Raw genomic sequence first — 13,484 nt, 5'->3', positions numbered from 1 at the left:
TATGCTCAGCGTCAAATTGATGTAAAAATTATTTTTGAAGTTTTATGAAATGGATCGCCTAATTTTTATTTAATGTTGGTAATCTTTTAAACCTAAATTAAAAAATATTAATATAAGAAATTATGAAAATATATATTTTAATTTTTAAATCATAATACTCTAAGATGATGCTTTTAATATTTTATGCATAAGTATTACGATTATATTTTAGAAATATGCGAAATCGCACAAATCATAAAGTCTGCCATGAAAAGATCTAATTTGTAAATTTTTTTTAGTAAGTAATGCTTTGTGGTTTAAGATATGATATCCAAAACTGTATTAAATCTCATATTGTATAATTGTAGTAAAATTTAATAATGAAATCGAAAATGTTTGAGCAAAAGTATTGACAAGGATCAAACTTCAACTGTTGATTTCAAATGATTTTTTATATTTTGTTGGTCGGTGTGCTGGTATTGATTTCATTATTAAATAAATATTTAATAGCGTATTTAAGTAACTGATATTTATCGCATACTTTATAAAGCAGCATAAAATATGCAAATATATTGTAAATTATTATTATATATCTATTATAGATGCGCAAAGAATCATATGTACTTACTGATAAATTTATATTTATTTTGTAAAATTGACAAAACTATTGTTTCGTGTATTGATATAAATGATATAAATACATTACTCGAAACGTTGTTAAATTTCGAAAAAGGAAATATTGTTTTTTGATCATAAAATGTATTCCATTTTTAATTTAATTTTTTTTAACATTGCAGGTTTAAAGAGCACTATATAATTTCAGATTTAGAAATGGATTTGTCAAAACCGAAAGGAAATTGATTCATTCACTTAAGCTATAAGGTATTTTTTTCATTTTCATAATAAATCTGATATTTCAGATTTATTGTTTTTGTCAAAATTTTTCTTAATACTTTAATTTTAACTTTTATGCAATATAAAAATGTTTTTTGTTATGGATTTTAATTTTAGAAGAACGAATGATCTCGTTCTTATAGAACTAAATAACTGTATTCTGTTCATTCTGATCAATGTCTTGTCATCTTACAAGCAAATCAATACAACTTTCATAAAACTTCTGCTTCTTATGAGCAAAAAACTGGATCAGGTACAATTTGACACCATCATAATTATTAAATTGTTTACCATTGAAAGAGCTTTGTAAAGATTGAAACGGAAAGTAATCAGAAGGTGCAAGGTGAAGACTATATATATGGTGGTTGTGGCAAAACATCCCAACCCAGCTCTTATTTAATTATGAGTTATTAATGGAATAAATCCTACATAGGCTGTTTTTTGCAACAGCAATGCTTATTTTCTTTAGTTGTTTACGGTAGACACCAGAATTGATGGTTTGGTGGGGAGGTAAGGGGTAAGGTAGATAATTCTTTAATAATTAACTTCAATTGGACGACCAGAGCGTTTCTCACCTTTTAACCAGAACGAAATTTGGCAAACCAATTTGGACAAGGCCGTTTTGTAAGGTTCTGCAAACTTTTTGTGACGTCAAGAATTCTTTTTATCTTTTCAAAAATAAAAAAGCAAAATGTGACAAAAAATTTCGATTTGGTTGTCCATCTTTCTGCCAGACGAGAACTACACAATCTAACAAAACTATTTTTTACTAATTGGCAGCTGAATTGACAACCTGCTGGACTACGTCGCAAACTTAAAAATTCATTTGATACCATCTAAAGGTGAAAGCAGAAATTTCTTAATTGCCAACTATAATTAATACTTGAATTGCCATATATAACTATTGGAGTGGATCAATTTGTTTGGTCCAAAAAAGTCGCTTAGGCACATATAATTTTCGGATACTAAGGATCAAAATAAGATTCTTTGCTGAAGAAACCATACATCTAAAATGAATGCTGATGTCTCGTGCATTGACCCAAAGCTAAGGGTTGAATATCTAAAATTCCGTTTTGACCCATTTAGAGCCCCAATCGCGTCCAAATGTATGACCAATTCCCCAATAACTTTGGGGGGGCGATCCACCCATGCCCATGGTTAATCCCTTGGGACCCACCCCTAAGAAGCTCGCCATACAAAAATTACATTATTTTTGGTGCTTTATATGACAAAAATCAGCGATTTATTTGTTTTATGGTTTTTATGGAAATAAAACTGTGTAAAACTTATAAATCATTGCTTGAAGTCTTTTTTGGTTTCAAGTCTTAAAAAATTCGCAAGGCTCTCTAATGTCGTCGCCATAACAGCCTCTAGCTGTTACCTGCATAGAAACGCAGAGACAAAATGCATAATAAAAAACGAAACAAACAATTTGAATGAACTTTTTTTCGCGAAAAAGTTTTTTTTGAGTATGTATGAAATTGAAAAAGAACATTGTTTGCTGTGTAAAATGCGAAAAACGACGATTTTTTTGCGCATTTTGTATGTGGACCTCTCAGGGGAGGTCCCAGGGTTAGACATGAATGGATTGCCCTTCCAAAGTTAGTTGGGGTCGGTCATACATTTGGACGCGATTGGGGCACTTTAAATGGGTCAAAACGAAGTTTTTAAAAATTCAACCCTTTCCTTTGGGTCAATGCACGGGATATCAGCTGACATCTAATGAATTCTAGAATTCATTTTAGAAGTATGGTTTCTTCAGCAAAGTATCTTATTTTAATCTATAGTATCCGAAAATCATATGAGCCTAGTGACTTTTAAATGGTCCCACCCTAATATCTATATATGTAATATTTGTTTATTTAAATATGTTTATATTGATTTCTAAGCTCAACTCTGAAAACAGTTGATCGGTGTTCCTTAAATTTTAAAATATTCTTTTTCTACGTTTTCTATTCACGAATCCTGAAAGGTATAAAATAATAATATGACATCAATTTAAATATATTTTTATTAACATGAACGTTGCCCAATCAAAAACGACATACTTCGCTTTTACAATTTTCTCAAAAAAATGAGAATTTCATAATATTTTAACCATTAATATAATTTTTACAGGAGAGTATCTGGGTTTTGTCGCAAACGAGACTGTGCAATAAAATAGTAACTAATTTTAAAATTATAGTTGGAATATCTTCTTAAATATGTTAAATTATTATGTAAATAATGGAAATTTAATTTTGACACACAAGCAGCTTCATATTATTTACTAATTACATATTGATAATACAGATTACATATTGATTTATTTGTTCAAGTAAGAGTTTTATTTTTATTCAACAATAAATTTATCATCACAACTTATTTAATACTTTGACGTCCATTGGAGCTAAAATGCTAAATTTAGAAATATTTCAATTCGAGCAAATGATTCGAATCGATTTCAATAAATCTGATTATGTTTTTCGGAATTTAATCATTAGCCATCATAAGTTAAATATGTAAGCAAATTTTAATTCATCAATATAATAATAAAAGTTACAGAGTTATCACGTTTTACTGTTCTATCAATTTCCTGAAAATATAATTCATATTATGTGAAGCCCGGCACAGAATATGTCGTCCATGGACACTCGTATACACGTTTAGTCAAGTGGATGTCGTCCATGGATGACATTTGTAGCAAAAGAATTATCAACTTGATAACTTTGAAAAAGTTTGAAAAAATCTGATTATTTGGTTCGATTTTGAAATCAAATATTCGAGTCGTATCATAAAATTCGACTCGTATTCGAATCACTTGATCGAATCGATTCGATGGACGAAAAATTGGTTGTCAACGATTGTTGGGATTTTTTTTGCATATGTAAAATGCTTGAAATATTGAGAAATGTAATAATATAATAATCCTCATATGTGCACATTTTATATCATCGAAGTTCTATGTACAATTTTTACATTATATTTTTATCTAAAAAAATAAATGTAAGTTACTATTTCATTGCATCTTTCATTTGGGGGTTTATATATTGTGAGTTTAGGACTTAGTTTGATTTTCTACTCAATCCTAAAATCTATGTGTGTATTTGTGTGTCAGTGAATGTTTATTTATTTATATTTTATTTAACTATATATAGTTGTACAGTGCCATTTTCTGTTCTTTACATGTATTTTGTTCGTATATATAAGTACTTATATATTATTGTTTATGTATATGTATTTATAGTTATATTTACTAATTCACGAAACTCTATTTTAATATGTAAAGAAAACATTTCGATTTATTTAGGATTAGTTTTGTTACAAATTAAGTAGTTTGAAAAAAGTTTTGTAAAGAGTCTTTCACATAGATATGCATAGAAGGGCAAAATTCGGCGCCGTGATTTTGGTATATATAGATTTGTTTTCGTATATTATTTTTATGTACTCATTATTTTTCTCAAATTTTAGAAATAATATTGAAAAACTAAATTCAATTAATATTTGTAAAACATTATAACTCAACTTTGCCAGACTAATTTCTTATTGAATGTAGCAATGAAGCCAGTAGATATTTTGAAGCATTTTAAGAATTAATGGAGGTTTGTATTAATAGTTATATATTTTGATTCTATATATTATGAATCTAATTGACTAACAATAATTGATCACAAACGTACAAACAATTTTATGCTAAAAATATCGCTGCAAGTAAAACATTCACAGGAAACAAAAATCAATTTAATTCTTTTTTAAAAACGTGTTTTTGCTTCGTAAATGTGACGGATGAATTTAGAAAAATTGTATTAAATTAGAAAAAAATTAGTCTTTAGAACAAAATAATCGCAAAACGTGTTATTTCTTTTATTAATGAGTCCAAGACGAAGAAAATTAGTTATACGTATATTTTTACTTTAAATGATTTTACAAGCGTTTGTTTATATCAACAAGACCAAATTATGTAATTCATTCTTAGTTTTTAATATTTTTAATAAGTACTTCAAAATATCTACTACTCATCCTACTATTTTTGCTAAAAAATGTAATCCATCAATATTTGTATAATTTCTTTTTTGCGCAATTTTTTTAAAAATGTTTATCATGCCTAAAAATTTTTCTTTTAAGTGATTGAAGTTGCAGCATCTACATTTTTAAAAGTTTTGAAGTATAATTTTAATCGTATAATAATTTTAAAATTATATTAATAATAATGTATGATCATTCTAATTTTTTTTAAGTGAATTATTTATTCTATGATAATTTATTTGTTTCAAAAAATTAAATACGAAATACTTGAAAATTATATTAACTGAAATTGGTTTGGTTCCTGCGCTGCAAAAGAAATTTTACAAAATTTTTAGATTTTTTTCAAAGTTCAACGTACTTTTAACATTTTTATTGCAAAATTAAGGATAAATAATTGAAGGTTGTACTGTTTAATCAATTTCCGCGAGAAAAGATTTTATAATATTCTAACAATAATAATTTTATATGTACAATTATAATACAATTGTTTACGAAATTATCTTAACCTTCATTTATCTAAATCATATACGATAGAAAACTGTATATAACTCTAAACCACTCAAATCAATTTAAATTTGTTTCTATAAATTATATTTTGAACTACAACTACTTAACATTAATTTATATATCATATAATACACTTAGGACTATTACATGATGAAATTGTAATGACTAATGTAAATCGTAACTAGAGGAATAATATCTCATTCTAGAGAAAACGAAAAAGTTATGGGTCGATCAGGATATAGTTTGGCATGGCATGTTTGCCTGGATGTTTCCGTTTGTGTGATCTCTACTTTTAGAATAAAAATTCTCAGTGAGCTTCTTTATGTAATCGTATACTGTCAGTACGTCAGTTTAGTACTAGTCTCAGTGCCTTGTTCTGTGTTGTCTGTAGTTTCCGTAAGTTCGTCCTTGTTTTCGCATTCCAGATAAATTTAATCTAGAAAAAGTTCTTGATAACACATTTTTTCATCAGATAAAGAGGTTTTAAAACCAAGAATAAGCAGTATCATCTATTTGAGACGAATATATTATAATATATTGCAATTGTAATATTTATTGTGTCTAAAAAAATATTTAGAACGATAAATGTGTAAAATCTCTAATATGACTTGCAATATTTTTTCGAGAATGTTGAAACACCCTGTTATCGTAAATATTTATAAGAAAATGTCGAACTAAATGTAAATGATGTGTGAGAAATTAGTATTATTGTGTACAATCTTACACTGATTTACAAATATTGTTGTTATCGACAATATAGCCACCAAACTTATATATTTTCCATCGTCTAATCTTTTTTGCTAATTAAATCTACACAATCGTCTTCTAGTGCAATTTTGAGTCATTACAATTTTATTTTGCAATTTTGCCCATAAATTTATATTAAAAATAAATATATATATTTTTTATAAAAAATCATAGAATCTATTCATAGTATAATAATCATGTTCAATCATTAACTAATTACCACAATCTTTAGGCTAGTACTATATTAGAAATATCAATATCATAACTAATCAAAAATAAAAAATCCCAGCTTTGTTTAACTATTTAAGAGATGATGCCTTTGAAACTTATCATTATAACATTTAACTATAAATTAACTAATAAAGAGGCATCAGCAGTCATTTCACCTCATGGGATATGTCACAGATTTTCTTAAACCAAAACGCAAAAAATTCTAATCTATTTTAGTACAAAATCTAAAACGTCAAACATTCAAACTTATCATTATTTCATAGAATGTTTCTTAATCATCTTTAATCATGGAAATTGGCTTGCCTTTATCTAATGGTGTTATTTATGCCGCATTCTACAAAACTTCAGTAAAATCACCAGGAAATATTAGGATTATTACCAATTAGTTTTATGATACATCATGTACAATTTGGTTTGACTAAAGATTTGAAAATTACGCGTTAAATTTTAGATAGATTAGATAATTATTTTACGGGATTTAATTTAATTCAAAATTTGTGCATATTTTAGGATAATTACATTTTGGATATTGAACCATTTAATTAGGGAATTCAAACTATAAACTATTGGAAAATAACTGTGATTCAAAATCCAAAAGCATTTCAAAATAGTGCAAGTAGGATTTTCCGAAATTTGAATACTAATTTTTGAAAGTCGAGAAGAGAAGAAGGATTAATTTAAGTAATCGTTACCTTTGAGGACATTTTTAATTCGTATAAGTTTAATTATTTGGCCAAAGGAGATTCAAAATTTTCTTCAATGAACTGTTACAAAAATACATTTATTTTAGTTAAATACACATTCACAGGTCTGTTTAATTAACACAAAGATTACCCTTATTAATTCGAATAAATTAGTAATAATAAATTTCAAATTTTCATTGGCCAAATTTAGGATTTATCTCCAAAATTCTATAGGAATTAAATTTACCTAAAATTTTCCTAAATTACCACTGTTGAAATAATCATTAATCTTGCTTGCGAAACAATTTAGTTTTAATAAATATTTATTTATTGCTTCCGTTCTTTGAAAATGTTTATGAGATCTAAATTTAGACGTTATTTAAAGCATTTTATTTTTTTACAATACCTCAGTCCTGCATACAGTGTATTAAATATTATAATTATGATTATTTATAACATTTTACAACAACATAATGAAATTTTCATTAAAGTTATCACTTTTTTAGGATATAGATGGCCCAAAATCTCTGCAAGACCACTAATATTTTTTAAGTTAAGATTTTATTTGTCAGCTTTATTTTTTTTTAATTTTAGTATTATATTTTAGTCTTTAGAGTGGTGATCAACAACAAACAAGTGAGTATGAGTCCTTATTTTTAATTAAAGACTATAGTGTGACTTCACTTGGATATGAAGCAATACAAAAAAAGGGATTAATAATTGTAATTATTCAGATTACATTTCCATCGTATTATCGATAGATCATAATTGATTTTGTTTGCTAATTTGGCATACTTTCATTCGAGTTGAATAAACTCAATATAATTGTCCAGATAATTTCCTATACTTAACTATACCCAAAAATGATTAAATCAGCCTGAAGTCACACAGTCTTACTGTCTAATTAATTGCAAAATTTGTTTTGTCCTATTTCGCTTGTTATTTACCTTTACATAAACACTTCACACTGTCACGTTTTATTTACACGTACCATTCTTTAACATCTTTTGAATCGCGTTTTTTAGCAACCGGTTTCTGCAAATCGCAACCGTTCCTAACTCCTCCATTGAGGGGCAATGTAGGAGCCGTGGCATAGCTGACAGGCTGGACAGGCCCGGGCTGGTTTGCCAGCAGAGGTCCTTGCTGGAAGCATTTTTCATCATCCACTTTATAACTTCTCTCGTTGTTATTTTTGAACCTTAGGAGTATAATTATAATAACCAAAATTACTGCAATAAGGGCACCAGCTACTATGCCTATAACAGTGGCAACATGTTCTGATGTTTCGGACACAATTCTATCTTTCTTTTTATTTTTCGGTGTCCTGGCAGTGGGATAATACGGTGGTGGTTGTGGGAAGTAAGGTAAATCCACTTCGTTATCTTCTAAATGCGGTCCAACAGTACTTGCTGGCTCTATAAAGTCTTCGTGGATATAGTCTAAAGTGCTAGTAGTCGGTTGCATTTCCGTGTGAGGTCTGTAGACATTATTGTTTCTGTTATATTGGTTATTCGTGGTGCTTTGGTGCCATGTATCGGTTGTGGTACCACCAGTAGATATTTCCAAGTCTTGTTTTGGACTGAAGGACGATTGTGTGATTTGATTCGTGGTGGAAGATGATGGTTGTTCTTGCGTTGTTGTTGATGACGGATACTGGAAACCTATAGTTGATGGATGGTGATCTTCTTCAATAGTAGTTGTGTAAGCGGGAATCAAATCTGATGAAAATAAATGTTAAAATTACAATATAAGTATTATTAATTAATAATTACTAATGAAGAACTTTTATTTTATACCTGTTCCTCCGCCTGCTACAGCTCCTCCACCCGCACTCTGCGAGGTGACTTCTCCTGCTCCACTACCTTGCAGACAATCTTCATCATCACATCCATTATTTCCAGCTCCATTGAGGTTCTGCGAAGGAGTGGTGCCTCCGCCTCGTGACCTTCCGGACGATGGGGTGGATGGAGCGTAAACTGGAGTCACTAGATCATCACCAGCCCCACTGCCTTGTTCAGGAAGAGCTGGACATTCGTCTTCGTCATCACCGCGGCAGCCTGATCCGGCACCAGAGAATATGAGGTCATCTAGGAGACCTGGATAGCCAGATGCTGGGGTCTGTAGTTTTACAAATATAAATTACTATGGTATATTTACATTTGGTTCTCTGAGAATTAGTTATTAGTCATATTAGTTAATTCTAAATGCAGCTCGGATTGTGTTTTCATTTTAAATAATACTATTATTGTAATACAGTTTTCACTTCTACCTGTTGCATTCGTTGCAGGACATCATTACGTTCCAAAACTCCAGTGACAAGTTGAGCTTCGTGCCTTACGGTGATGCCGTTTGCGTTATCGGCAGCAAGATCCAGGACGCGCAGCCGGTTGACGCTCAATCCCGCCACGACGCCCGTGAACGGACGCTCGACGCGGGCGCGGCTGCCGTCCCTGGGCCATTTACCGCCCACTTGAATCGTTGACATGCTGTTGAAGAGGGTCGACTGCTGACCTACATATGAGGAAGGTAAAAACAATTGTTACAAATTATTAACATTTTTATAATGCAGTTAATACATAAATATCAAATAGGCTCATGTCATTGATTTAAAAACTTGTGGTGTATGGCATCGTACCTTAAGGCAAATAGCTGGAACTTCTCGTACCGTAATGAAATATTCGAGAAATATTAAATTTTTTCAAATAGATTATTATTATTACTATAACTTATATATCTTCACAAAAAAGTGAAATAAACAAAATTTAATCAATCGAATTTAAAATGAACGGCATTGCCTAAGATTTATAAGAATTATATATCCTAAGTCAAAATTATTTCTTCAGGTTCTCTCAAAAACTCGATTTCTATTTTTTGCACTCTTTGCTCTGTATCTCCGTTACGACTGGACCTGTCTTTACCAAAAACTAATCAGCACATTTCCCTATCAATAGGAATCGAATGTTTTTTGAACCATTCAAATTGGTTGATCCATACACACAGGATCAATAGGTTTTTCTTGAGGTATGCCAAAATGTTCAGAAACCTTCAAAACGCGAAGAAATACAAAAATTTTCAATTTTGATTTTTGGACGATTACAATACCTCACCCTACGGTAAGTTAAAAATATTATGTATTAGGTTGTTGGTTTGCAATATAGTGTTTTTTGCCCTCTACTTCTCAGGGCAATACTATATCATCATATATGTTCGGAGAATTTATGTAGCAAGACTTATATGTAAAAACAAATCCTGTAAGTTATTCTATAGAAAATTTATTGTATGTATAAAACTTGCTGACTTTGTGTGGACAAGGTCGCGAGTTCAAGCCCCGCGCTCTGGAAGACCTAATATCGTGCAGTAGCGATGTCCTTTTTTACTTGAAAATATAGATAAAAAATATGTTTCCAATTAAAAATAAGCCTATTTTGGGGACTGCGGTGTAAAATGACAATGAGAAATCTCTCACACTATCCTTCCCTTAATCGAGTCGAAGTTTAAATCAGCTCATGAGCCTGCTTCATAGCAGTACTTCTTATTATTATCAATAAAGATTGTATTTTTAAAATGAGATTTTTATTGCGTAATGTGAATTCGCAGTAGAATATAAAACGTTCGGATATAATGCAATTAATGAACTTCGAATAGCAGCTAGTACATTAAATTGTGCTACTCTAAGTTTATCAATTATTTGCTACCGAAAAATATAACATGCATAAATGTCCCCAATGGTGTATAATGTAAAAACATTACATTTATTAAAATAATTATTTTCACAATCTTACCCTGTGGTTGATTTACTTGAACATCATAGTCATCTACTTGTAAAGTAGCATTGGCACCTTTTCTTGAAAATCTTACTACATGATAGACATTATCATTAACCTATTGAGGAAATAATAAAGAATATTATTGGGGTCATTATAAAAATATTTATTATTTTAATTTACTTACTTTAACCCCGACATCTCCCAGCGGATGATCATGTGATCCCACGTTATACACCATGAAGATATTACCTTCAACCTGTGCAAGTGTAATTAGAATTCATTAATCTAACAAAATTGCAATGATAATAAAATTCATTAGTCTAACAAAAATTACAAGTTAAGAGATGACTGGTGAATAAATTTATAAAAAAAATATATTCGGCAATATTTTTTATCTGGTTTCTGATTGAATAGCATTTTATAAATATTTACATATTTGTTAGAAACACGGAGATAGTTTACTTTTTAGTCTAAATATAATATAATACATTTAGAGCAATTGGCCTTTTGCCAATTAGGGTCATATAGAAATATGAGAAAAATTTAACTGCTTTTTATATATTATATAAATAATTATTGAGTGATTTAATTGAATTGATTTAATCAATAATATGCCAAGAGACACACGCTGAGATTAGATTTGTTTTTGATCAATTTTTTTTACAGTTTTGATCAAATATAATTTGACAATAACAATTTTGATCAAATAAGAACTATTTAAATCTTGCTCTTTTTTCTGGGATCTTTACCTACTTTCTTATAATTTGTTATCATAAATATCAATAAATATAACTATAATAAATACAAAATATGTTCTATATTTTACCATTTCTAATTCCATATAATCTTGCGTAGTGCCCGAATCTATCCTCAACAAAACAGCATCCGATCTCGTTGTAATGAAACCTAATGCAATATCGTCTTCTTCGGTATCAGGTTGTCTTCCGTCAGGGAAAACGTACTGAACAAGACCACCTCGACCAGGACCAAATTCATAGGCAACACTTTCGTCGAAGCAAGTAGGCCCAGTATAGGAGGTCATGTCGCAATCGCAGGCATAAGCATTCCACTGCTGGACGCACACTCCTCGATGACCACAGGCGCTTTGACTGCACTTTGTCGGACCTGGAAAAGATATAATTGTGAATCACATAAAATTCAATGCTTTATATGCTCAAGAAACATCTTTATCTAACAAAATCTAATCGTAAGAAGGTATGTATTACTCGATTAATTTGTACTTAACATACATAACAAAGGCTTCTAAAGTAGATAATTTTTAATCTAAATTTTACCTTCGCAGCCAGAAGAAACCAGGGAGCTAGGAACAACTGCGTGTTCAGTTGGTACTGGACTTTCACCGCCTAAGTCTAAACTAGCAAGGCAACCTTCAAAACCTGTTCGTGACAAAACAGAACTGGGAAGTCCTGAATACATATCTTTTTGTACACCTCCAACATAAAGTAGTCCTTCTAAGTCCAAATTGATATTTGATCCTAATAATAAAAGAAATCAATTTATTTAGTAAACTAATTCTTTAACAGAAATATTTTTTGAGTAAATGATTCTTTTTTATACCTGTACTTGTATGAAGATCAACTTTATCATCTACCTCCAACGAATGAACATTTGGAGCAGGTCTTCTCAGGTGAACAGAATGCCATCTATTATCATTCAGTGGATTACTGCTGGAGCCTTTACTTTCCAAAATAATTGGGCCATCTCCTAAATCCAATACTGCTCTTACACGGCCAGCATTCAATTCTAAGGCGAAAAAGTCACCTCTTCGACCAGCATTATACAAAAGAATACCAGACGATTCAAGCGTTCTAAATTGTAAGTCCACTTGCAAATCCCAATAAGCTTTTAGTGTTGGCAGTCCCAGAAACGTATGCTTAGATCTATGAGTATAAAAAGATTTATTAAAAGATTAAATATAATGCTAAGCAACTCTTAATTTGCTTTAATAGGCAATATAAATATATAAACCAGTTTCATATTCAATAAAATTCAAATTTAAAGTATTTACTAGCAATGAGATTTATAAAAAATGAGATAATTAGTTTTTTTCATCCACTTACTTGAAGGTTACCACATTATAAGGAACCGGCTGCTCTGATCTTACAAATCTGGCGGTAACAGCATTTCCTGAATGTGCCGATGCATTTCTTCCGACTTCGGTTCTTCCGGTAGTTCCTTCAGCCACTCCTAATGATTTGGCTAATTCTATATACCTTCTGCCATTGTACACTAATCCCTGAATTGCTCCTTTCAGAGCTGGTACAGTACTAGTCATTTGGATTTCCTCCTCGGCGTGTACCAGGCCACCCAAGTGTAAACTTTGGACATCCATGGTACTACCTTGACGTCCCATTACTGCTTCGGCTAAAATTGGTAAAAATGCCTCGTGCGATAGATTGACATTGAAGTTAGGTGCGGTTTTATAAATACAGTGTTGGTAGATGTAAAAGGTATTTTCTTGTTTTGTCCTGTAAATACTAAGGGGGCATATAGATTTCTGGAGTGTAACATTGTTGACCAACAAATTGATTATTTATTCCAAGAATTTTAAGAAGGTCTTGTGATAGGTAATGGGTTGATAGTTATTTGATGCCAATGTTTTTCAGCAATTAATTTATTATGGTAACACGATTGCAGTTGTTGTTATAAT

At 30.3% G+C, this 13,484-nt stretch overlaps 1 protein-coding gene across 1 annotated transcript; it reads right to left on the bottom strand.

Moving 5' to 3' along the window:
- Positions 1-8,027: 8,027 nt before the first annotated feature.
- LOC113385633 (neurexin-3-like) lies at positions 8,028-13,166 on the bottom strand. Its single transcript, XM_026623482.1, has 9 exons — positions 12,895-13,166; positions 12,392-12,714; positions 12,109-12,309; positions 11,640-11,938; positions 10,998-11,069; positions 10,829-10,928; positions 9,316-9,557; positions 8,843-9,164; positions 8,028-8,764 (listed from the first exon to the last, which is right to left on the bottom strand). The coding sequence occupies exons 1-9, from the start codon at positions 13,164-13,166 to the stop codon at positions 8,028-8,030; spliced, it is 2,568 nt and encodes an 855-aa protein (XP_026479267.1).
- Between the last annotated feature and the right edge of the window lie 318 nt (positions 13,167-13,484).

This window comes from Ctenocephalides felis, unplaced genomic scaffold (assembly GCF_003426905.1).
Source record: "Ctenocephalides felis isolate EL2017-DRISC unplaced genomic scaffold, ASM342690v1 CF-g0.4_SCAFFOLD_03571, whole genome shotgun sequence".
Taxonomy (NCBI): domain Eukaryota; kingdom Metazoa; phylum Arthropoda; class Insecta; order Siphonaptera; family Pulicidae; genus Ctenocephalides; species Ctenocephalides felis.
Note: the sequence above shows the minus strand (reverse complement) of the source record. Positions and strands in the feature narration are given on the sequence as shown.

Bases quoted from the DNA above. Each gene is read 5' to 3' on its own strand.
- LOC113385633 (XM_026623482.1), bottom strand. From the start codon at position 13,166: ATGGATGTCCAAAGTTTACACTTGGGTGGCCTGGTACACGCCGAGGAG. The intron at 11,070-11,639 runs GTAAAATATAGA...ACACTTGCACAG, and splicing joins ATTATATGGAATTAGAAATG to GTTGAAGGTAATATCTTCAT. The intron at 8,765-8,842 runs GTATAAAATAAA...TATTTTCATCAG, and splicing joins TGTAGCAGGCGGAGGAACAG to ATTTGATTCCCGCTTACACA.